The sequence below is a fragment of the Neurospora crassa genome, linkage group I (assembly GCF_000182925.2).
Source record: "Neurospora crassa OR74A linkage group I, whole genome shotgun sequence".
NCBI classification, from domain to species: domain Eukaryota; kingdom Fungi; phylum Ascomycota; class Sordariomycetes; order Sordariales; family Sordariaceae; genus Neurospora; species Neurospora crassa.
In genome coordinates this window covers 9,758,780-9,781,601 of record NC_026501.1, presented here as the reverse complement: position 1 = coordinate 9,781,601, position 22,822 = coordinate 9,758,780, and the positions used below count along the sequence as shown (strand labels likewise).

General features: G+C 44.0%; 5 protein-coding genes across 6 annotated transcripts; 2 read left to right on the top strand and 3 right to left on the bottom strand.

The window, feature by feature from the left end:
- The first annotated feature begins 9,432 nt into the window (after window positions 1–9,432).
- On the top strand, window positions 9,433–10,761 carry NCU10031 (monooxygenase). Its single transcript, XM_952931.3, has 3 exons — window positions 9,433–9,724; window positions 9,790–10,263; window positions 10,339–10,761. The coding sequence occupies exons 1-3, from the start codon at window positions 9,484–9,486 to the stop codon at window positions 10,566–10,568; spliced, it is 945 nt and encodes a 314-aa protein (XP_958024.2). The 5' UTR covers window positions 9,433–9,483; the 3' UTR covers window positions 10,569–10,761.
- Window positions 10,701–14,204, bottom strand: NCU10030. 2 transcript variants are annotated; one of them, XM_011394999.1, is made up of 3 exons: window positions 13,989–14,204; window positions 12,973–13,922; window positions 10,701–12,894 (listed from the first exon to the last, which is right to left on the bottom strand). In XM_011394999.1, exons 2-3 carry the CDS (start codon window positions 13,276–13,278, stop codon window positions 10,732–10,734), a joined length of 2,469 nt encoding a protein of 822 aa, XP_011393301.1. In that variant the 5' UTR covers window positions 13,279–13,922; window positions 13,989–14,204; the 3' UTR covers window positions 10,701–10,731. The 2 variants fall into 2 exon arrangements, with proteins under 2 accessions (XP_011393301.1, XP_011393300.1); XM_011394998.1 differs by having other exon boundaries at window positions 12,973–13,725; window positions 13,989–14,176.
- Window positions 14,205–14,569: 365 nt separating this feature from the next.
- On the top strand, window positions 14,570–15,783 carry NCU10029 (peptide methionine sulfoxide reductase msrA). Its single transcript, XM_952929.2, has 2 exons — window positions 14,570–15,002; window positions 15,109–15,783. The coding sequence occupies exons 1-2, from the start codon at window positions 14,741–14,743 to the stop codon at window positions 15,456–15,458; spliced, it is 612 nt and encodes a 203-aa protein (XP_958022.2). The 5' UTR covers window positions 14,570–14,740; the 3' UTR covers window positions 15,459–15,783.
- On the bottom strand, window positions 15,667–17,202 carry NCU10028 (bax Inhibitor family protein). The gene is made up of 2 exons (XM_952928.3): window positions 16,461–17,202; window positions 15,667–16,400 (listed from the first exon to the last, which is right to left on the bottom strand). Exons 1-2 carry the CDS (start codon window positions 17,030–17,032, stop codon window positions 15,914–15,916), a joined length of 1,059 nt encoding a protein of 352 aa, XP_958021.1. The 5' UTR covers window positions 17,033–17,202; the 3' UTR covers window positions 15,667–15,913.
- A 1,787-nt stretch (window positions 17,203–18,989) lies between these two features.
- NCU10027 (hypothetical protein) lies at window positions 18,990–22,005 on the bottom strand (the record flags this gene model as incomplete). Its single annotated transcript, XM_952927.1, has 3 exons — window positions 18,990–20,559; window positions 20,612–21,686; window positions 21,894–22,005. The coding sequence occupies 3 exons, from the start codon at window positions 22,003–22,005 to the stop codon at window positions 18,990–18,992; spliced, it is 2,757 nt and encodes a 918-aa protein (XP_958020.1).
- Window positions 22,006–22,822: the final 817 nt, after the last annotated feature.

The following is a 22,822-nucleotide window of genomic DNA, read 5'->3' as shown; positions in this document are numbered from 1 at the left end:
GTCTTTGCACTGCTCCCGGATCCGGGAATTCCTACGGCCGATAAGGCAACCGACCCGGATATAATTAATATAAATACTATAAAATATAATTAGTTATATAGATGCTGTACTTTATAAACGATTTCTGGTAGTTATTGAAGATTGTAATTCGAAGGTTTAACGTTTATTAAAATTATTAAACTTTTTACTAATTTAATTAAAGTCTCTATAATAAGTTCGACTAGATTCTTATTAGTTTTTACTTCTATATAGGAATAAAATTTGGTATTTATACGATTTTTTTTTAGCTAGTATAGTATTATAATTAGTACAATAATTAACTATTTACTATAATAGATTATTTATTAGTTTAGTCGATAGTTAAATAGTAATTATAAGTATTGCTAACCCGGTAGAAACGGTTATAAATATAATTATACTATATAGTCTATTTTGCCCGCTGGCGTTAAAATACTATTGTAAAGTAATTTGTATATTATTTGGGTAATGCTATTGAATTTTAAATATATTGTATTTAGGGGGCGACTTATAACGATGTTTAAATATAGTAATAAATTTACTAGTATTAGGAAAGGTTCTTTAATACCCTATTAAGTTCCAAATTTTTGGGCGTTAAAATTATTTATTAATACTATATACTATTATATTTCTAAAATCTAGAAGTAGTACCGGCTATTAGTAATAATATTAAAATTAATTTGTACGTTGGAATTATCCGGCTAGCTAACTATTGTAGATATAAAGCAATATTAATAGAATTTAATACTATAAGGTCCTTTAAATCTATAATTTTCCGCCTATTAAGGTATATTCTTAATATAATAAATAGGAAATATATATAGTAGTACCTTACTTTGTCTACGGCTAGGGATATCTATAACTATACTTTCGTCTAACTTCGTTATAGTCTTTAAAGCTTTAGTAATATCCTAAAATTTTAAATTATAAAGTCTTAAAATTAGTAGGAATATACTCTTTAGTTGTAAGCGCTCTTTAATTGTTAAGCTAATTAGAGTAAAATAGAATTCTATTAATATACGGTAGGAATTATAGAAGATATTAAAACTATTAATAAAATCGATGTAGGGAAAAGAGATTATAAGTATATAACCTTCTTAATATTAATCCTATTCGTATTTAAATATATACTATATAAAATGCTCGAATTCTAATTCGGCTCTAATTAAGTAAATATAGTATATAGGTATAATAGTTGCATTTTAGTCGCTTTATAGATATTATATTATTATTCGCCGTACTATATAATATTCGTTATTTTTATCCTATAGTACTTAGAATATAGCGTTACTATATTTGGGGAATAGTACTTCCTACTTAGATTCTAGTTAGTTACGCCCACTTTATTATCTACCCAGTCTCGGCCTTGTGGGTTTAATATTAGGGTTTTAATAATCCTCCCTAAAATAATAATTAATATATATATTAATATAGGTAAAGGCCTTAGTCTTAGGGATATACGTGAATTTATTTACTAAAATTAATTTGTACTACTCTTATTCTAGTATAATAATACCTATATTATTATAATTCTATAATATAAGTACTCTACGCCGGTATACCTCTTATATCTATAAGCATATTTAATAGGGAATATTTATATATAGCTTCCTACGGCGGTCTAGTCCAATACTATACACCCTACCGATATATATATTAATATGGATTTGTAAATTAGGAATATTATTGCAAGCCAAATAGTAGCGAGACTTTATATAGTAGTAGAAAATCCAATTATTTAGGAAAATAGGTAGGCCTTTTAATGTATTATTGCTATCGCTATCGCTATTACTATCGTTATTCGTATTATTGAGGATAATATACGTATATTAGCCAAATATTATACGTACTAATAATAATTACGCGTACGATTCGAAGAATTCCCGGGGTAAATTAATAAAGTAGCCGGGACCGCTATGTACTCTTTTCCCGATATTTAATATAATAATATTTTTAAATAGTATAAGTAAATTGAAAAATATAAGAGGGGTAGCGACTACTAGTAATATAATATTATTAAAATCTTTATTACTAGTAGCCATTATATCTATACCTACACTCTTAAATTTATTAGCCCTTATTTGAATATACTTTACTACTTTTACTAATATACGAACTTCTTTATTGTCCTTTCCCTTTATTCGTACTACTACTTTCGTAGCCCTTATTGTAATATTAATTACTTTAATAGCATTTTAACGCTAATAAAGTATTTTAATTTTATAATATTCTTCGGGTTTTAATTAAATTAGTAATATCGGAAGCTTTAGTACGTCTAACGGTATCTTCGCCTCCTATATATTTATTATTAATATATAGGATTATATATTCCTAATTAGTATTAATAGTTAGCGGGGTAGTAATTTAATTATATTGGGTATTTTACTATTATTACCTTTAATAAAGAGAAAAATATTGCGTAAAGTATCCTAGAACTATCGATTAAGGCCTATTAATTTAGTAAACGATGCAATTAATATTTCGAATTCTAATATTTAAATCTATTTATTTTAATAAATAGGTAGTAGCATCGATATATCGCCTTCTATTCGAGGGTAAATAGGTTCTAGGCCTTTATCGACTTTAAATAGCTCTGAATTTATTGTAACAATAATACAATCCTTATAATTGCCTATATTAAGTATATTATTGAGTAGTATATCGGTACGTGCTATTTGGGCTATAATATTGTCGAGGTCGCTATAATAAAGTTCGTTAGTATCTATAAGTCCTATAAATAAGTTAGTACAATTATTCGAACTATACTATATTAATTTAAATCGATAATAATACTTACTATTATCCTCCTCCTTAAATATTAATTCTAATTCTATATCCGAATTTATCTACTATCTACTACCCGGCGACGGTAGGTTATTTAATCTAAAACTACCCGACTATTTAATATTTAATATTATATTTTCGTTAGTCGATTGCTATATATTTGTATTTTCGCCGGTTAATAATACCTATAGCGACGCAAGGTCGATTATTATTATATCTTCGAAATATTCCTAAGTAATATCCTAGACGATATTTTACTTAAGAGTAATATTTCCCTTATTTTAATTACTAATTATATTAATTATATCCTTCGCTAATTGTATAACGTACGATAATCTACTATTAAATTGTTCTTTATTAATTACATTATTCCGCTTCGCACTTCTTATAATAAGTAATGTAACGAACGCCGCTCGATCGATTTAACGATAATACGGATTTTTATTAGATATTTCCAATTATTAAATATAGATGCGGTAAAACGGGCGGATAATTTTAAATATAATAAGGGTAGGGTAAATAATAGGATAATACAACGTAATAAATATTTATATCCTATTTACTTTACTATTACTATACGGATATATAAAATATTATTAGTAAAATTACTATTTATTTTTACTCGGTTATCGCCAAATACTTATATTATTTAATTACTATTTACTCTTAAGTATTTAATAATGTAATAACGCTAGAGTAAATAATAAAGGTAAGGCATTTACTACTAAATATACAAATTACTACCCCTCCTAAAAGGATTTCTATCTACTATATTTCTATCCTCTATTTTCCTCCTCTACTCCTCTCCTCTATCTTTATACTTCAACCGTATTGTATTGCAATGCAAATAAGGATACAATAATATCGGTCTCTTATTAAACGTAGTATAATAGGAGACTACGAAGAGGAAGATGTAGGCCCTCCCCCGCCAGTATATACTAAAGGTAGCGCTATTAGTATTAAGTGTAAATCCTATTAAAGTATAAGCGAGGCGATAAAGGTTTATTATATTTAGCGCCTACGTTATTAGAGGTAAATAAATTAATTAAATACGCTAGAGTTAAATACCCGTCCCGCTTGTTTAGTTAGTAATGGAAGGTAATTCTGGGCAATCGCTTGTAGTATTTATAAGCAGCCGGGGACGACGTATATTATTAAGAGGATTGCAACGATTCGAGCTGCGTACGCTAATTAAATTACTAATTTGCAAGGCAACTTTAGGTAGATTAGTCTTGTGTAGTAGAAGAGAGAAGGCTACAATTAAGTAAGTATAAGATATTTATCTACTTCCGTCTATAAATATTAATTATTATTTATTACTATTATAGTAAGTTATAGTAAGTATACCCGGATATATTTCGGCTACTTAAGTACGCGAGTTTCTGGTCGATAATTGAATTCGACTTTCGGTTTATAAATATTAATTAGTATTACGATTTTAATAAACTAACTAAGGATAAAATAACCCGAATAAAGAATGAAGTTAATTACTTTAATTATAAGGTCTATTTCGTTTTTTATTCGAATATTTTATTTACTACCGTTATATATAAAATTTTCTTAGACTTCAATATATTGTCTTTAACTTTTTAGAAGTTATATAATTAGTATAGTAAAAGTTTTAATACCCTTAAGGTAAAGATTCTTTAGAATTAAATATATAAATTAATTATAGGTTAAATAAAGGACTATAAGTAAAACTTCCAATTCTATACAAATTATACTAATTTCGCTACCCCTAAATACTACTTTAAGGATAAAAATATTAAGTATACGAAGAATTAGGTTTATATTAAGCTAAATTGGGTTCTCTTCAATAATATTTTTAAGTATGTTACTTCGTACTTTAATTAGGAAGAGAATTTTATAGATCGAATTAAATTCCTATTTTTCTTTCTAAAAATAATTTTTATTACTATAATTCAACAAATAGCCGAAACTTATATAGTAAAGCGACGTATTATAATTGCTGAGGGTCGTAGCTATATTAAATAGGTATTTAAATTAAAGGATTGGTATTACGATGAAAATTATCGCGTAAAATACAATAACGAGTTTAATTTACTAATAGTTTACCCGCAATTTAAAAACGTCGAGCTTAATATATTCCGCTAGTATAAGCTTATTGATATTGCTACTACTATACTATTCGAAGTAATATTCGACCCTACGGTATATTAGTAGTAATATAGTACTAATAATTCACCCCCGCCTCCGGCATCGCTAATATATAGCAATTCGTCGGAAGATAAACCTATTGTAATTATATAACCCAGTAGAGTCCAGCCGATATCGGATAACAACGATCCGTTTATCGCTTCCCCGAAGGGTCCTATTTCGGATGCTATACTTCGTAATATTTTTACTACCCTTAGAACCTAAGCTAAATAGGATAAAATTGCTACTAATAAATTATTAAGAGAGAGAATAGAAATATTTATATTTCCTACCGCCGTACTATCTCTATCTATTTCTATATTGCCTAATTCATCCGATAATAAACAACCCCCTAAACGTATACGTACTAAGTCGCCGCTAAAGCTAATATTTGCTAGGAAGAAACAATTAGTATAGCCTTTATATAGGTTAATTATAATAAATATTTAGGGATTGTAGTTCAATAATTGGGTAATTGAATAAAAAAGAAACTTTCTAGAGATAGCCGTACAAAAGAAGTAGTTGCGTAATTATATCCAAATTTCCCTTAATATAATTAATAACTTTAATAAATTCTTTACTTAAATTTAGTAATATACGTAATATTTAAAGAATAACCTTTACGTAAGTAATAAACTAACTAAACTAATAAAGATTATACCGGTTCTACTACTTAAATTACTGCTATAGCCGAAATTAAAGAGCGCTCTCGCTCTTAATATTAATATTATAAAAAAACCGGTTAAGGAAATTCCAATACCTCCTTCCAATTTTGGACCGTATAAACCAATAATAACCCCGGCTACCGAACTTCCTATTGCCGAGCCTATTAAATTAATTATTAAGATTTCTTCCTAATTAGAATTATTATTACTATCCTACTAATTACTACCACCCCCAACCGCCCTACCCTATTATACTAATATATAGAATACTTTCGTTAAGTCTGAAGATATATAGCTATTCTTTAATTAATTAGAATCTATTTCGTATTTAATCCGAAATAAATTTATCGATATATATAATAATATTATAATAATATTTATTTTAACGTAAAATAAATTATATAACCTTTAACGTATAGTTATACCCGATTTTAAAGTGCGGGCCTAAAAAATAATACGGGAAAAGGAATTTACTATTATTAAATTACCTATTATAGAGCCGATTCTAGGTCTAATTAAAAATTGGGAGCTATTTCCTATTATCGAAGAGACTGCTTTATTGTCTAATATTATTCCGTCTTCTATTATTACTTTATTATTAATTAGATTTGAAGAAGTTGAATTAGTCGAAGTAATTAGTAATAAAATCGCCCTTATTAATAAATACTTTGATGAAAACCCTTTTAAAAGCGATAAAAAGAAGAAAGTATTTAAATAGATTAATAATTACGGTAATAACCCTAAGTACCGATCTCATCTTCGAATTAACGTAATATTTAAATACTTATAGTAATTAAGAACGGGCAATCCTATCGACCCTCCTACCGACCTTCCCCTTAAACCGCCCGCCCCTATATTACTTAGATTAGTATCGCTTAGACTAGTATTGCCTACGGCTATATCGCCTAATCTTCCGGTATATTCCAAATTAGCGTTGCCCGCCCTAATTAATTCGCCTCTATCGCCTAAGATAAATACTAAAATACAGAAGTATATAGAGGCTATATAAGAGTTCGAATTATTGTAGTGTAACTTTCCCTAAGATATTCGTATTTAATTAGACGACTACGTCGATTCTTAGTATGATAACTATAATATTAATTAGGTTGTCCGAAGCGAGAATATCCTCCAATATCTTCAACGTTTATATAATAACCCTACCCTAATACCTCCGCCTACGGCCCAAGAGAAATACGAGGCACTTTACTTCGAATTACTCTATAATTTCCGGGCTAGCAATTTACCCCAGAAGTTCATTATTAAATTACAGGAGCAAAAGGACTAGGCCGACAATACTACCGATTTAAACCTCCAGACATAGGAAGCGAAGTTTGCATATATTGACAACGCTTAGCGCAAAATCAAGAGGTTGTTTTTCGACGAAGAGGAGGTAGCGGAAAAGAAAGAGTAGGAACGCTGTAAAGAGGAGAGGATAAAGAAGGCGGTTGAGGATTATTGTTGTTGTTAAGTAGAGGCCGAGTAAGAGGAAGTTAGGAAGAAAGAGGAGTAGGAGTATTTCCGGTAATTTGTTGTAGCTAAAAAGAAGGTCGATGAAGAAGAGGCTGTTTGTGTTATAGAGGAGGTAAAGAAGAAAGAGGAGGAGGCGGATTGTTTTCGTATTGTAGAGGCTATAGAATCTTCTGAGTTGTTGTCCCTGCTACCGGAGTCATCGCCATATTCTTCTACAAAATTATTCTAGTAGCTAGCTATTACCCTCGGTACTCCTAAAGCTATTTCGCTTATAAAGTAGTTTAAACATCGGCCTAGTTTAGTTAAACTAATTCTTTTTAATTTACCGGCTATTAACGTACTTATTACTAATACAAGCACCCCTCCGCTACCTAAGAAGCTCCGCTCTAGGCCTTTATTTATTAGGGATACGGCCGTATTAAGAGTTCGGAATATTAACCAATCTTAGGAGTCTACCCCAGCCCTAGCGTCTACTATACTTAGTATATTTAGAAGGATTGCATTTATTCGCAGCTTACTACGAAGTAGGAATTGCTAAGTATCGGCTACTCCCAACCCAAACCGCATCGGCACCCAGTCCTAATTATATATAGCCGCTACTACTAGTAGTTCTAGTACCTTATCTAGCACCCTATTTAGCACTGCCGCCAACAACAGCCCGCCTGCGGATACACCTACTAGCTATACTAGAAGCGGCCGGGAAACTATTAAACGTAGTAGAGGTAAGAAGGGTGGCTGTGGTGCTTTGCCTGATTATTATTATGATGATTAGTTTGATTTTGACGAGTATTTACTAGTAAACAAGTCTATTAACCCTATCGAGTTCTATTAAGAACGTATTGTATATTACTGTGCTAATTACTTCTAAGTTGCATCTCCCTACCCGGTAGAATATTTATTACTTATAAGCATTACATTTATTTTTATTATTATTATAATTACTCTTACTAGCTATAGAGATTTACTAGGGCTTCTATATATATTTTATATTGCTATACGTAATATAAGAAGAAACTTTTAATCCTAATATCCCGTTTACTTCTATTATAGTACGAATAAAAAGAACAGATTGTTCAACTTTTCCTTTCTTCGTTGTATTTCTAATATTATTTTATTGTATTGCCTTGAGTACTATATCTATTTTAGTATTACGTTGTACGAATATATTCTGCTATTATTGTAATTTTGTAATAGTTTGAATTCAATTGTGCAATATCGGATTGGTTTATTTGCGGTTAATACGCTAGGTAGGACTTAATAAATTAGTATAGTATACTTAGTATTAAAATTAATTAATAAGTATGCTTGATTGTATTTGTAGTTTATACGCTATAATTTAGTCGCTATAATGTATTGATATTGGCGGTTATAATTAGGGACGTTTTTAAGACGGTCCGTACGTTTTGATTTAATTACTATAAGCGATTACTAAATTATTGATATTGGTAATTATAGTTAAGGGCTTCCTTAAAACGGTCCGTATATTGAATCGGGTTCGCTGTAAGTGATTGTTAGAATTTGGACTTCTAGTATATTGCTATAGCGGTCAAATCTGATATCAAATTTCGACCAATCAGAGGCTCCCGTTGAGCAACAAGGCTAGTCAAACCAACAGTGCTGGATTTCATAACAAGGCTGGTCATAATTGTTAGTATTGAGCCCCCCCAATAAGGCAAGATGCCCTGGTGATTTTCCCGCTATGGTATTGTCCAACAACTACAACGTATGTTTGGAAACAGATTTTCCTACTACGGTAGCCTAGGAGCCCCTTTACTAGGCTAGATGCTCCCCCTATACTCCCGCTGTGGAACGCTTGTTGCAACTCAAGGTCTCCCGCTTCGGTAGCACCCTTGTTGTAGTCTTGGCGCTCCGATTGAGGTCCGAGGTCGAGGGCATGGGTGAGGTGAGCTACCCACTTAGATAGACTTTTCCTCCTTTATAAAACTTTAATCAAGCTATACGACCAGCACCTGTGTTAACCGTGCTGTCCCGTTACACTTCGCTTATGCGTATTATAGGTAGAGGTACCGTTGTAGCATAAACCTCCGTAGGCGACAAGGTCTAAAACAAAGCTAGGGTACCTACTTGATACACCGCCTACCTACTAGGTACCTCGTATCAGCCTCTTCGCTCACCTTGGCATTAATGGATTGGAGACTCACCCTCGTATAACCTCGTAAACATATGAAGACCAAGGGGTAGGGTGGTAATGCCTCAGATATGGAGTAAGCAAGTTGGACTCAACAATGTACCAGTCGGTCGGAACAAACAAGTATAAGTTGCTGCCATGTTCCGTTACTACCTCTACCAGGTATGGACGAACTTCTCCTCTCAATAACCCAAACCCCAAGAGTCTCTTCTTTTCGAACCATTGCCGATCCGTTCAATCATGCGCCTCTCCGGTCTCTTTCTTTCCGCCAGCCTCGGTGCTGCCGCGACCATCCCCCGCCAGGCCGACAATGGTTGCGCCAATCCTGCTAAGCGTGTGGAATGGCGAAACCTAGGCGCCGATGTCCAGAAGCAGTATATTAACGCTGTCCTGTGCCTCAAGACCAAACCCTCGGGCATCGGACTTAACACCACACGCTACGACGATTTCCCCTACGTCCACACTCACCTAGACAAGACTAGTACGTTCATCCGGTCATTCACTTGTCCTTATCGTTACATTCTATCTAACTTCTAGAAATCGCAGTCCACTCAGTTGCTCTGTTCCTTCCTTGGCACCGCCTCTTTGTTCAGGTTTACGAAGACTCTCTCCGAGACTGTGGATACACTGGTCCTATGGCATATTGGGATTGGACGCTGGACGCAAGCGACCCGACTAAGGCGCCTGTTTGGGACCCTATAACCGGCTTCGGCGGCAACGGTGATCCCGCTATTGATGTCATGGACGATAGCAAGAAGTGTCTTGTCGACGGCCCGCTTAAGGGGTTCCAGGTCGCCTATACCATGAAAGGCTACGAGCCTCATTGCCTCACCCGCAACTGGAACAGTGGCATCGCGTTCCCTGGCGACATGCTGGCTAGCTCTTATAACAAAGAAGCCGTCGACAAAGTCGCCGCCCAGGACAACTATAAGGACTTCCGCTACCACCTGGAGGGTGGCCCACACGGCGCGATCCACTCGGCCGTGGGTGGTGACATGTCGCCTGCCACCTCCCCCAACGGTACGTTGTTACCTTACTTATAAGGCCAGTTTCCAACTCAAAAGTGAACACAAGCTGACAGCCACGATCTGATAGATCCCATTTTCTTCCTCCACCACGCCCAAATCGACCGCCTGTGGACTCTGTGGCAGATGGAGAGGCCTGAAACCCGTACTACCGACTTCGGCGGCCCTAAGACTCAGAACCTCAAAAGCCCCGGCGAAGCTACCCTGGATGATGTTATGCCGTACCTCAACCTGATCCCGGACATTAAGGTCTCGGAGGTTATGAAGACGCAGACCTCCAAACTTTGCTACAGTTACTAGGAAAACAGCTGTTTGGAAAGTAAGGTATAGAAAGGTGCGAAGGTGTGAGCTACATACGAGAAGCTAGCCCTCGGTTCCAAATTTGGAAACGCTGTGTCCGTTTCACTCGTATATAGCAACGTAAAACAAAGGTCCGATCTTCTCAGTCCATGAATTTTAAGGCTTACAGCTTGCGGTTCTGCTTCAAAACAAACCTTGTTCCTCCCATCACAGTGAACGTCTTGCCATTGACAGCCTGGCCGTTAATCATGAAAGTAGATTGTTCCACCGGGGTCCGTAGAGGTGTCGGCAAAGACACCGTTCCCGAGCTTCCGATAGGCGCATCGATCTCCATACTCAGCAACCCAGAGCAGCTAAAGTTCCACGCAACTCTAAAGGTTCCTAGCAAGGTCGGCATCGTTCCGTTGGCGGACTGTAGTCCTAAGGTAAGGGGAGCGACCGCGAATTCCTTCCAGCCCGGCTGCGTTGGTCGGATGCCTAAGACATACTGTGTCAGCTCGGCGGTGGGGCCGGTCGCCCAGCCGTGGCACAAACTGGTGCTGAGCCCGAGACCCGGCCTTCCCTCGGCGTCCAACGTCTCCCAGAAGGTTCCGGTATAGTTTTCGTGGGCCGGATCGGCTATAGGAGCCCAGAGATTGTTAAGCAGCTCAAGAGCGGCTTCGCTTGCGTTGGAAGCCAGGGCAGCCCGCAAATGGTAGGAAGACGCATACGGGCTAATGTAGGGTTGGAACCCGGCCTTGATTACGCTGCTAGAGAAAGCATGCGGTCCGACAGGCGACATGAGATCTTTGGACAGCGTAGAGAGAATGGTCTCGGTAGAGTGAGTGGGATTCCTGTTGACGCCGGCTAGAATGGCTAGAGCGTTGGAGTCTTGGGCAAATCCAGTCGGGATCGCTTCCGAAACGTAGTAGGCCTTCAATTCGTCGCTCCATAGCGCTGTGTCAATGGCCTCGCGAATCTTCTCCAGACGATCCTGATAGACTGTGGGCTCAATGCCGCCAGCCGCCAAGATCTGCACGGTTTCCTGCAGGGCATAGGCGTACAGGACATTGAACTTAGTGACGACGCCAGACTGCGTCGGATCGTAGTAGTTCCAATCGCCACCAAGAGAAGCGTCTGAGATGTTGAAGAGGCCGTTGTCGAGCGTCTGCGAGTCTGCCCACTCTAGTAGCTTCTGCACTTTGGGGGCCCAAGTCGTAGCAAATCTGACATCACCAGTGTGCATAAACACAGCGGCTACTGCCGTCACCAAGTTGAATGAGTACCCGATTAAGCCTGTGATGTTCACATCCAGGCCGTTAGCCAAGGGCTCCTGTTGGATTTTGGCATTCGGGATAAAGAAGCCAGGGGTTGCTTGGTAGGAACCCAGGAGGTCCAAGGACCCGAGGATGGACCCGAGGTTGTGAGTGCTGGTGAGGGCAGATCTGGCGGCGATATCGAGGTCGCCGGCGTAGGCGATACGATCACGCCGGGAACCATCGACCACCACAGCTACCGGATTGGTTCCCATAAAGAAATCGGGCAGAAAACTCTTGTCGGTGAGTGAGTTAGCGTAAAACTTGTCTCCGGTGGGAGTCGATACGAAGAGATCCCGAAAGATGGCTTGGTGGCCGAATGAGGCGCCGAGGCCAAAAGACCCAAAAAACCGCGCCGTCTGTGAGAGTTTCATTGCAGGGATGCCATCAATAGACACGGTGATGTCTGTTACGGCCACGACGGCATGAACGGTATGCCATGCTCCAAGGCCACCCGTGAGATTTGACGGGAGTGCCGATTCGGCCAGCTTCTCGTCAAACGTGGTGGAACCTTTGTGCGCGCTGATGAGACCGTTGGCGACATCACATGAGATGTAGATACCGGAGTTCAACGTATCCGACAGCACCGTGAAGCCAAAACCACCGATGACAGGCTTGACCTTGAATTCGACATTGTAATACAGGAGCTGGGCGGCCGCCGCACTCCCCAGCACCTGTGGCGCAAGGCTGCCTACTGAGGCCCCCTCTGAAGTCACCTCCCAAAAGTCCGGGGTACTGTCTTTCTCTATTTCGGTCATCTGGACGGTACGGGCTCCAGTCTCCCATATGGCATTGAGTTTGAGGTGGTCGGAATGGAAGGATCCGGGCAATTGCGTAACGGCAGTGTTGTCGGTGGTAGGACGCACGCCGACATTTCTGAGCGTCAGGACTCCAGGAGAAGACAAGTTGAGTCTCTGGAAGCGAAAAGCGCCCTGCACGAGACGGTTCGATTTGGTACCTGGCTCTGCGATACTGTATCGATTTACACGATAGGTATCCATGGCTGCAGCGAGCGGAAGAGGTCCGTCCGACTACAAGAATTGTGGCCAAATATTAGGACTTGAAGGGAGAGGAGATATCGACATAAGGGTGTCTAGAAATCGACTGACCATGTAATTACTCAGGGCACCATAGCTTTCTCCATAGGTGATCTCGAAAACGGATGTGTCCCCATCGGCTGCTAGCACCTCGAAAGTCGGAATGCCTTCTACACTACGATTGTAATCCAGTGTTACGATCGCAGGAGAACCAGAGGTCGAGTCCAAGCGAACAACTCCGTCCGAGCCGGTGATCAGTTGGGCAGGCGTATCATTTTCCGGTGCTGTTTCCGTCTGGCGCCCAAGAATGCTGGTTCGAGCCTGAGTTAGGGACGCCAGGTAGAGCCCTAGGCTCAGCCAAGAAGTCGGCCGTAACATGCCTGCTCAATGTCTGGTAAAGCGAGTGACCTAGGTAGGTAGGTTGGGAAGGACAGGAATGAAAGAGGTTAAAATGATGGGTTAGTGGATGAAAAATGAAGAACAAGATGAAGAATAGGACAGGAGATGACGAGGACAACAGATTTTATAAGTCAACGCCATGTAGAGGTACATAGACGTCTGGCAGTGCACGCAATCCTTCTGAGACTGAAAACATTGAATTGCCCGCCCAGTTGACGGAGGGGGGAACTCAAGTTCACAGTAAATGACCAGCACCAGGTTAACTCTCAAGTCCAAGTCCAAGGATGGTGAGTATCTCTAGGTACATAGTAGATCTACAATTGGATGTGGAGGACGTACCGCAACTAGAATATGTTGTACGCGTATACGCTATACGCGTATTCTTGTTACCCATCAGGGCCCGTTCGTTTCACCAGTAAAGGCTCCCTGTAAATGATTTCAGTAATTGCGTGGATTTGGCGAGTTGTACGGGATATGCGTGAATGGTAGGTCTCATGATTCGCGATACCAGCCGGCGTTTCTTGAGGGCCAGAGGTGGCTGCGTAGATGTCCCGTAAAATCTCGCGATACTGGTTGGCATTTCCACGGAGGTCAAAGGAGGTGAAATAGGTAGTTTTCAGTACCTAGAGGTAAATTTGGGTAAATGGTGTTAGCTGATTGGCTCAATTTCGTAATGATGACCCCCCTACCTAACGACCCCAGGGCAGCAACGCCACAGGCTGCTGGAAACCCGGACACTGCCAGCCACTTGGGGGGGGAGCATGGAAAGATATGTGTGGCAGCAGTGCAGGCTTTTCCCTAGAGGTAGGTAGATGGTGAATTCGAGGTAGGTTTCTGGCTTGAGTAAGGGGAGGACGTAGGGGGCTGCATGACCAAGATGGGACGCTGGGCATCCCACAGCCTTCAATGATGCTGACACAGGAAACGGATGCAGGCGGCCCCGCTATAGAACCATTCTCAGCCTCAATGCGGGATGCCTTCCGTTGGGTAGAGGTATCCTGCTCGGCACCATACTGCGTAGCCGCCATCCAGATGTTCTGACACGGTACATACCTCTACAGCTTTCTGCAGCGTCTCTTCGGGCGGGTCGTGGTCTGGTCAGGTCGTCCGGGTCGTCCGGGTGGTCGGGTATCTTGTGTGTGCGGGTCGGCCTAGATCCGTCGTGGCGGGAGCCCAGGGCAGCTGGGGCTCGGTGCGGGCGGGCTGGATGTCGCTCCACTGCCCGTCGGTCGGGGACTTGTGGAGGCACCCTCTGCCGCGGTGAACCGACGTAACATGGCCAAAAAGAGCGCATTCAAAATTTGCAAACAACGCCATCTCCATTTCACCTTTCGTCATCCACCTTGGTCCACTTTCATATTACTCAGCCCTACGCAGCTTCATAAAGCCCCCGACCTCCATCCATCAGCTTCGCCAAGTCCCATTCCGAACAACGTAACGCATGTCTTCGCTCCTCGGTCGCATCTTCCGTTCCCTCAACACCCAGACCTCCAAAATGTCCACTACCGCCTTCCCTTCCAGCCCCGTCACCGTCCCTGAGGGCGCCGAGAAGGCCACCGTCGCCGCCGGCTGCTTCTGGGGCGTTGAGCACCTCTACCGCAAGCACTTTGCCGACAAGGGTCTTTACGATGCGCGTGTTGGCTACATTGGCGGAGACGCCTCCAACCCCTCCTACAAGCAGGTTTGCTCTGGCAACACTGGCCGTAAGTCTTTTACCTCTCTGGCGACGCCTTCTGCCGCCCCTTTTGGGGATGCGGTCCCCCTCGCTTCAAGCTTGTTCACTCGACTGTGTCGCTGACAAGACCAAAGACGCCGAAGCTACCCTCCTGATCTACGATCCCACCCGTCTCTCCTACACCCAAATTCTCGAGTTCTTCTACAAGATGCACGACCCCACGACGCACAACCAGCAGGGGCCCGATCGTGGCGCGCAGTATCGCAGCGGCATTTTCTATCACAACGATGAACAGAAGAAGGTTGCCGAGGAGATCACCAAGAAAGCCAACGAACAGTGGTGGGGTGGTAAGATCGTTACTGAGATCCTCCCCGCCAAGGAGTGGTGGGACGCCGAGCAGTACCACCAGCTGTACTTGGTGAACAACCCCGATGGGTACGAGTGCCCCAGTCACTTCTTGCGCAAGTTCCCTGAGCTCAAGTAGGCTCTTGGTGTTTGACCAACTGTGCCGCCCCGAGCGCGCACCAAACTGAGTCCTGGGCGTAGCAAGAGTGCGCCCAGCACAACCTGGGGATGACATTCGGGCAGGATCCGGACGAGACATGATGGGATGGTAATTCAACACAGCGGGATCCCGGACAACATACACGGCATGGGCGGATTTAACATACTAGCGACAACATTGCATCAGGCGGCGTTTGGGACGGCAGAAAGATGTTGGGTTTTGCCGTTTTTTTTTTCGGAGTTATCTTGGGATATCTATCTAAATTTACAAGTAGAATACAAACAACTGCCTGAACCGAATCGGACCAACAGCTCCTTCTTGCGTGACTCCGTCAACAACCGACACTGAGCAAAGTGCTGACAAAAACTTCAAAGGCAAACGATCTGGTATCTTGTTCAACGCTTTCTTGGTTCGACTCATCCTAGAAACACCGCTTACTTCCTGCGGTTCTGCTGCATCATGAGAATCTGCACCATGCGAACAAAGATGTTGAGGAAGTCAAGCTCAAGCGAGATGGACTCGTTGACGGGATCCTCCTTGATGACGCCAGCCTGGGCAAGACGAGCATGGTAGAGAACCCTCTGGACATCATAGAGGGTAAAGCCACCGAAGACAGCAAGACCACCATAGAGCCAGAGGTTCTCGGTGAAGGCAAGGGTGCGGACGGCAGTGGCGGGGAGAACCAGAGGAGCGAAGCCAGAAACGGCGACAATGGCAGCACCGGCGAGAAGAGGACCGCCAATGTAGAGGTACTTCTCCTGCTTAGCGGTGGCACCGACAAACGAGATGGCGCCCATCATGGCGATGGTGTAGAGACCGGCGCGAGCGAGGAGAGCGGGAGGGGCCATGGCGAGGAGGGGAGCGACAAAGGCGGCCTGGGTAGCGTTGAAGACGGCCCAGCAGGCATACTTGGGGATGTAGCTGTGAAGAACGGGTTAGCGAATGCGACAACACAGACACACAGAAACGCAAAAGACGTACTTGTCAGGATCAATAGCGCGAGTGGCAAGCATGGAACCGAAAGAAAGAGCGAGACCACCGATAGCGACAACCCAAGGGTTGGTAACCATCAGACGATAAGTGAAGCCGGTCTGGAGCATCTGGTAGGCCGTCAGACCGATGATGCCAATGCCGAGTCCAGTGTGCATAAAGGTCTTGTTGAGGTAGGAGCGCTCGTAAGGGGGCATGCCGCCGTCCGCGCGAGTCTCCCGGTTGAACATGAACTGCAGAGTAACCCAGGTGCCGCCGACCATGGCGCCGCCGTACAGGAGCTTGCGCATCAACAGGCCACTGTCCGGCTGGGGCTGAGTATGAGACTGGTACTGGTAACCGCGGCGGGCGCCCTGGAGACGAGCGAGGAGGCTGTTGGCGGCGGGCTTCTGGGCGATGAGCGAGGGAGTCGTCGTCCTCGAGGTGAAGAAGTTGGTGGTCTTGGGCGCAGACTTGTGGAAGGCCCGGATGGCGGCGGCAGGACCGCTCGAGGCCTTTGCGAGCTCGGGGATCCGCGAAGCCAGGCGCGCAGGCCCAGCGCGGATGGTGAGCGTAAACGACATGATCGTGGGTGCGACTCGATGCTAAAGAAACGTGGCTGTTGATATCGAGTTGTGCGATGTGTAGACGTCGCTTGTGTGAGTAGGTGTTTCGGTGGTTAGAAGCGGAACCGATGCAGATCTATATCGGCGCCGAGGAAAGGCAAACGATGGATGACGTTCCATCATTGGAGGCAGTGCCTGTGTTTTTAGGTAATGTGCGTCACAGCACAGTGGTCAGTGCTGGAGGAGAAGCTTCGAGCAGCCCCGCGCGTTCGCTCCTTGTCGGATTTAGGCGCCGGCTGTTCGGCTTTTGGAGACCCTAACCCTGGTAGAAGGAATGGCCCTCCTCTACTCTGCACATGTACTTGCCTTTGACAGGCGAGTGACAAGTGACAACGTCGTTCTTGACATGGTTGGAATGCGTCCTAGGTCGGCTCTTCCTCACGCCATTTCTCGATGTGGTACTGTAAAATTATTCTGTGTTGATGATGAACGGATACCAAGCACTCTCATGCTTTGCCACGTGCTTCCCAAGGCCAAAGAGACCCGAAGCAAAGGATGCGTGCCGACGCAGCCAGAGGAAGGCGCAAGAGAGGCTTGACGCAAGATGAACTTGATGCACTTGATTGCTTGCAATAGGTTCATCCAGAAATATCTAGTAGCTGTTATCCCCCATTCTGTCGCTCCCTTACAATGACAGTGTCAGCTTCAATCCTTCTGCTTCCCGGTTAGGCATAGCAGCACCGAAGAAGCCACGACATGGATTACCTACCTGACCCTTTGCTCCTCCTCATCGTCACTCCCCACATCCTCCTGATGGCGAGAGTGTACTATTCCTTCATGTCTTTCCAGTTGGACAGGAAATCTTTGAGATCGTTCTCTCCCCCACCAATCGTGGTAGGACAAAATGGCGTCACCGATCCGATTATTTCCAGGGTCATCTTCGTCCACGCGGGTTGGAAGTGGATAGAAGCAATTCAACGGGCGAGACCTGGTCTCATTCCCAGGCTTATTACCCCTTGCTTGTAAGCCAGGGCACCCACTGCTACAAAATCTGATGGCGTTTACTGAACTGACTCGTCAACCAGGGTTTTGGTTTCGTTGTATGTTTCATTCTCAACACGAGGCTGGGAGCACCGATTTTATTAGGATCACCTACATGACTCTGGGTTCATGGGCATCAATCTTGCAGCCGGGGTCCATCAGAGTCTCCATTGCCCTGATGCGTTAAGACGCTGCAACCAATCTATGGCGCTCATGGGTCAGAAGCGTCCAACATGAATGGAGCGAGGAGTTGGGCAATTAGAAAAAGTCTATGAATTAAAAACTACAAGAAGAAACCACCTTAAATACCCAATTCCAGCCCATGTCACCAACATGCACCTTCCAACGTCGTCAATGACCAATGTACTATGGAACGCCTGCCTGCCCAGTCCCTCCTGCATTTCCATTTATACCTCTAGATTCCGCATCAAGCCATGTCATCATAACCATCCTCTGCAAAATCGTCCCCGGCTTCAGATTTGGTCTTTGTCCCCCCTTCCCTTCCACACTGATCCGCTTCAACAAAACCCCAACCAATCCAGCAATTGTGATCACCTCCATTACCACTACTATTGATAACCCTGCGAGGTCCCCCGGCCACGTCGTGCTTCCATAGCTACTAGCGCTCACTTGCAGCGTCCCAAGGAAGAGAGCCCATATTTCCATAGAAGCGGTTCCAATCGATAGAAATGCCAACGTTTTGCGGCCGAACTTGAATGCGGTGACGATAATGAAGAGGGGAGGTGTTGTATTATATTCCTCCATGTTTCGGTCTGTAGACCTGGATGTACCGTTCGCTGAGCTTGCCCCTGCACTTGAAGCTCCTGCGGCTGGAGCAGCCGATGAGCATACAGGCTTTCGGGGAAGAAAAGGGCACACAGCACGGAAATCGCGGTCAACGCATTCGTAGACAGACTTGGGTTCGGGTTAGCAACTAGAAGCTGGGAAGAAATGAAGTCAGACTTGCCTTAACTAGCACACCGATGACTAGATATAGTTCCGGTGGTAAAGGAATAGTATCATCCTGGCTCTTGATCGCCATGAGATGTCTGCACAGTATCCAAAGCGTCAAACCGAAGACTGCGATGATTGCCAAAAGGAGACATGTGAACGGAATTGGGTTCAACATGAATGGTCTTTGCTGAACGTGTATCGGCCACTTTTGGTTCAGGAAATCCCGAATCGAATTCAGCAGAGGCTTGAATGACTTGGACGAAGTCGGAGCGGGCTCGTGTGCGCACTCAAACTTTAAACGCAGTCCACCGTTTTGAAATTCCGTCCAGCACAAGTGATTTCGTGCCCACTCATCCAGTCCGTCAGGATCACCAACAAAATCTTGAAGTCCCCTTGGGAGGACCCACTGGCAAATTGGCTGCACATTGTCTGAAAAAGACGTAGCGCGCATCAACTCGCCTTCATCGGTCAACTCCTTCAACCAGTTCATCCCCCTCGGGTCGCCATACAACCCGGACCCCTCTGTGCTTGTTTCCCTTTGCCAAAAAATGGCTATCAGAGCAACGGCACACAGCATATTCACCCCAAACATAAATTCGAGAGCCCTCGCAAACGATCCATCCATCACTGCCACCCTCACACCATATCCCACACCATCCGCATCGTTTGCGAAATCCACCAAGTCTCCATATGTTCCACCATGTCTCTTTTCCAGGGAAAATAGGGAGTTCTGAAGGTTGGGAATCACCGCAAACGCAATGATGTACGCCGTGCTAGACAGAAGACAAGTCCACTGCCTGTACTTCACGGCCTGCCACAACCTTAGCGGGGCCCAGAAAGTGTGGTAATCCACATTCAACGTCCTGTCAGCTGTCTGCTTCATGTTGTGATTGAACAAGTGATAGTAAGGTTCAATACGCTCAACCTCCGCATCGCACTGCTGCCAGAGCAGGCCATAAAGCACAACGACGATGGTTGGGAGGTAGTTCCAGACGACGTACCCCTCCGGTTTCAAGCGGCTGGAGGTGCCGCGCATGTCTTTGAAATTCGTGCTTTCCGAGTCCCAGTAGGTGTAGAGTCCGAGGCGAGGACGGGAGGTGATGGTGGGGTAATAGCCTGGAGGTGAAGGTTCGGATCCATTTGTGTGCATGATGCGGAGGCCAGGCTCGAAGGCGGGATTGATGGAGTGTTGGTAGAGGAGTTCGACGACGACGAGCAGAGAGAGGGACGAAAGAGCGAGAAAAAGGAGGTACGGGTTACGAGTGACGAAAGGACGCCAGGTCATCGATGTCGTCCCGGAGACAACCTGCATGTAACCTCGTCTTTTGAACTGGAGGAGGGAGTAGAGGTACAGCGCCATGTATATAGAGAAGGAAATCACAATAAGTAGGGCCGGTGTGATCTTTGCTGCTGCGAGATAGTTTCTGGTTCGAAAAGGATTGGGCCGCGTATGGTTCGAGGGGCTGAAGATGAGCTTCAACTCAGAATGACTCCATCCGGAGAATGGACGCTGAATATCGGCTGGTGACTCGTCTCCAAACTGCCGTGCTCTGTGCTGGAAAGTTAGCTCAAGGCTTGGGGAAAGGGAACGATAATACACACGGATTACCAGCAACCCTTCTCAGACTTGACCCCAGATGATAGGCGGCAAAGCGCGGGCTGTACCTGAACCAGGGCTCTACTGCAGGATATCTCTGGCCGTCAGTCAAGTCCTGCCATGCCTCCACCCACCCATCCCACCATCCGTTGGATACTGTAGTGAGGTCCAATACACCCATATTGGACCCAAATTGCCGTTCGCCGCCGCTGAACATCATAAACCGTTCGTGTGTGACCTGGCAGGTTGCTCCGAACCGTCCGTACGGACCGTTATAGACCTCCACCCAGACGAACTGTGGTATCAACAGGACCCAGACGTTGTCACTGCCATTTCCATCAGGACCAACCATGCCTCCCCACGCGTAGATAGCATGGACTGTCTCGTCATACGACGGGACAGTTACCATGCAAAAGTCTGCACGTGCTTCAGGCCACACCCACCCTTTTGTCGTTGGATCTCCGTTTCCCGTAGTGGATTCCTGCGAGTAGATCCTCTCAGACGCCAGATCGTAGACCGACACCTGGGTGAGCGGGTGATAACCGGGAACCGGGTGACAGTCCTCGCTTGTACACATAGACCCGCCCATGGCGATTAACACTCCCTTTTTCCCGTATGGGAGATAGACCAGTCCGCCACCGGTTCTTTGGACGCCGAACCCGCCCGGAACATCGTAATAGGAGAAGTTGTGGGTTTGCATGTCGAATTCGATGAGTTGGCGTTGGTAAATTCGGTCATGCATTCCAAAAGTGGTAGAGTTGTCTGCCCAACCGCCCATCCAGTATGCCTTTCTTGTTTCTGGAACGCTTACGCTTGCGCCGCGGGCCAGACGAAAGGCTGGAGGATTTTGAACGGAGATTTTCTCCCAGGATCCAGTGCTCTCGGTGTATGACCATACCGTTTCTACCGCAGATGGAGCACTGGCGGAGGAGTTCGAGTACTGACCGCCGAAGAGGAAGAGTCGGTCTATGTTGTCGCTCCATAAAGCGCCCATAGCAACTTGGGGAACATCGTCGGGTACAGTTTGGATGTGGAGGATCCTGTTCTCGTCAGACAGATTCACATATCGTAGGCCTTGGTCTGTTGTACAACCACGTTAGTTGAGCTCATGGTCGTCTGATATGGGGTATAGGGGAAAGCAATCACATGGAAGCCATGTCGGGACGCCACCGGCGCAGTTATACAAAGCTAGTCCGCCGTAAAAGTATAACCTGTTCTTTAAGACTGCGCCTACGCCTCGGAGTCAGCAACAATATACCATCCGTTCTTTAGGCCAAAGAAGCTCACTCTGCTCAAACTTGCTCTTCACAAAACCATCGGGGTTGCAGCTTTGGGCTCTGGCTAGGCACAGTGTCAATAGTTGATTCAGAAGCAACCACGACAGAGTTGTAATCTTCATGGTAAGAGAGTTTGACTCGACTGACCCTCAAGAGAACGCCGACTCCGAGCAAGACATAAGTCTTGCCATGGGAAGGCATCTTATACACGAGGAAATTTGTGCACAGTGGTCCAGTCTCTGCCTACGATCATGTATGTTTGCTCTTTTGGAGATGATGGGCCGACAGATAAGGGTAAAGGACGGGAAGCTTTCCGCACAGCTGGCTGCCGGCAGCATACACACTTGTCAGTCCAAGCCAAAAGTAGCGCTCTAAGAGACGATATGGGTGCTCCAGACCAATAATCATCAGTAGTTTGACCGAGTGAGATAACACCGCCGCCCCCCAACACAACGGTGTAATTTCCGCAATAAGAGAACAACAAATGCATTGGCCCTGCCAAGAAGAAGAATGTTTCAAAAATTCAGCCTTGTAAGGTTTGGGGATGCTGCAGCCGAAATTCCGAAGATCGGGGTTGCGATGAACGTGGAAACACAGGATCAGAAATGCGGGGGCCTCCTATTACGGAATATGGCCCGACAGACATATAATCCGGTGCTCGTCAGGGCTAGAAACGCCCAGTTTGACCCTGTGCTGGCACATATGGTTGTTTGTTTTTGGAGATTACCATATGATGCTCTTCGCGGAACGACGAAAGACATCCGCACGACATCCATGGCTGGCTTGGATATCCAAGCTGGTGTCCGTTTTTACTGATGTTGTTGTTGTTGTTGTTGTTGTTGTTGTTGTTGTTGTTGTTGTTGTTGTTGTTGTTGTTGTTGTTGTTGTTGTTGTTGTTGTTGTTGTTGTTGTTGTTGTTGTTGTTGTTGTTGTTGTTGT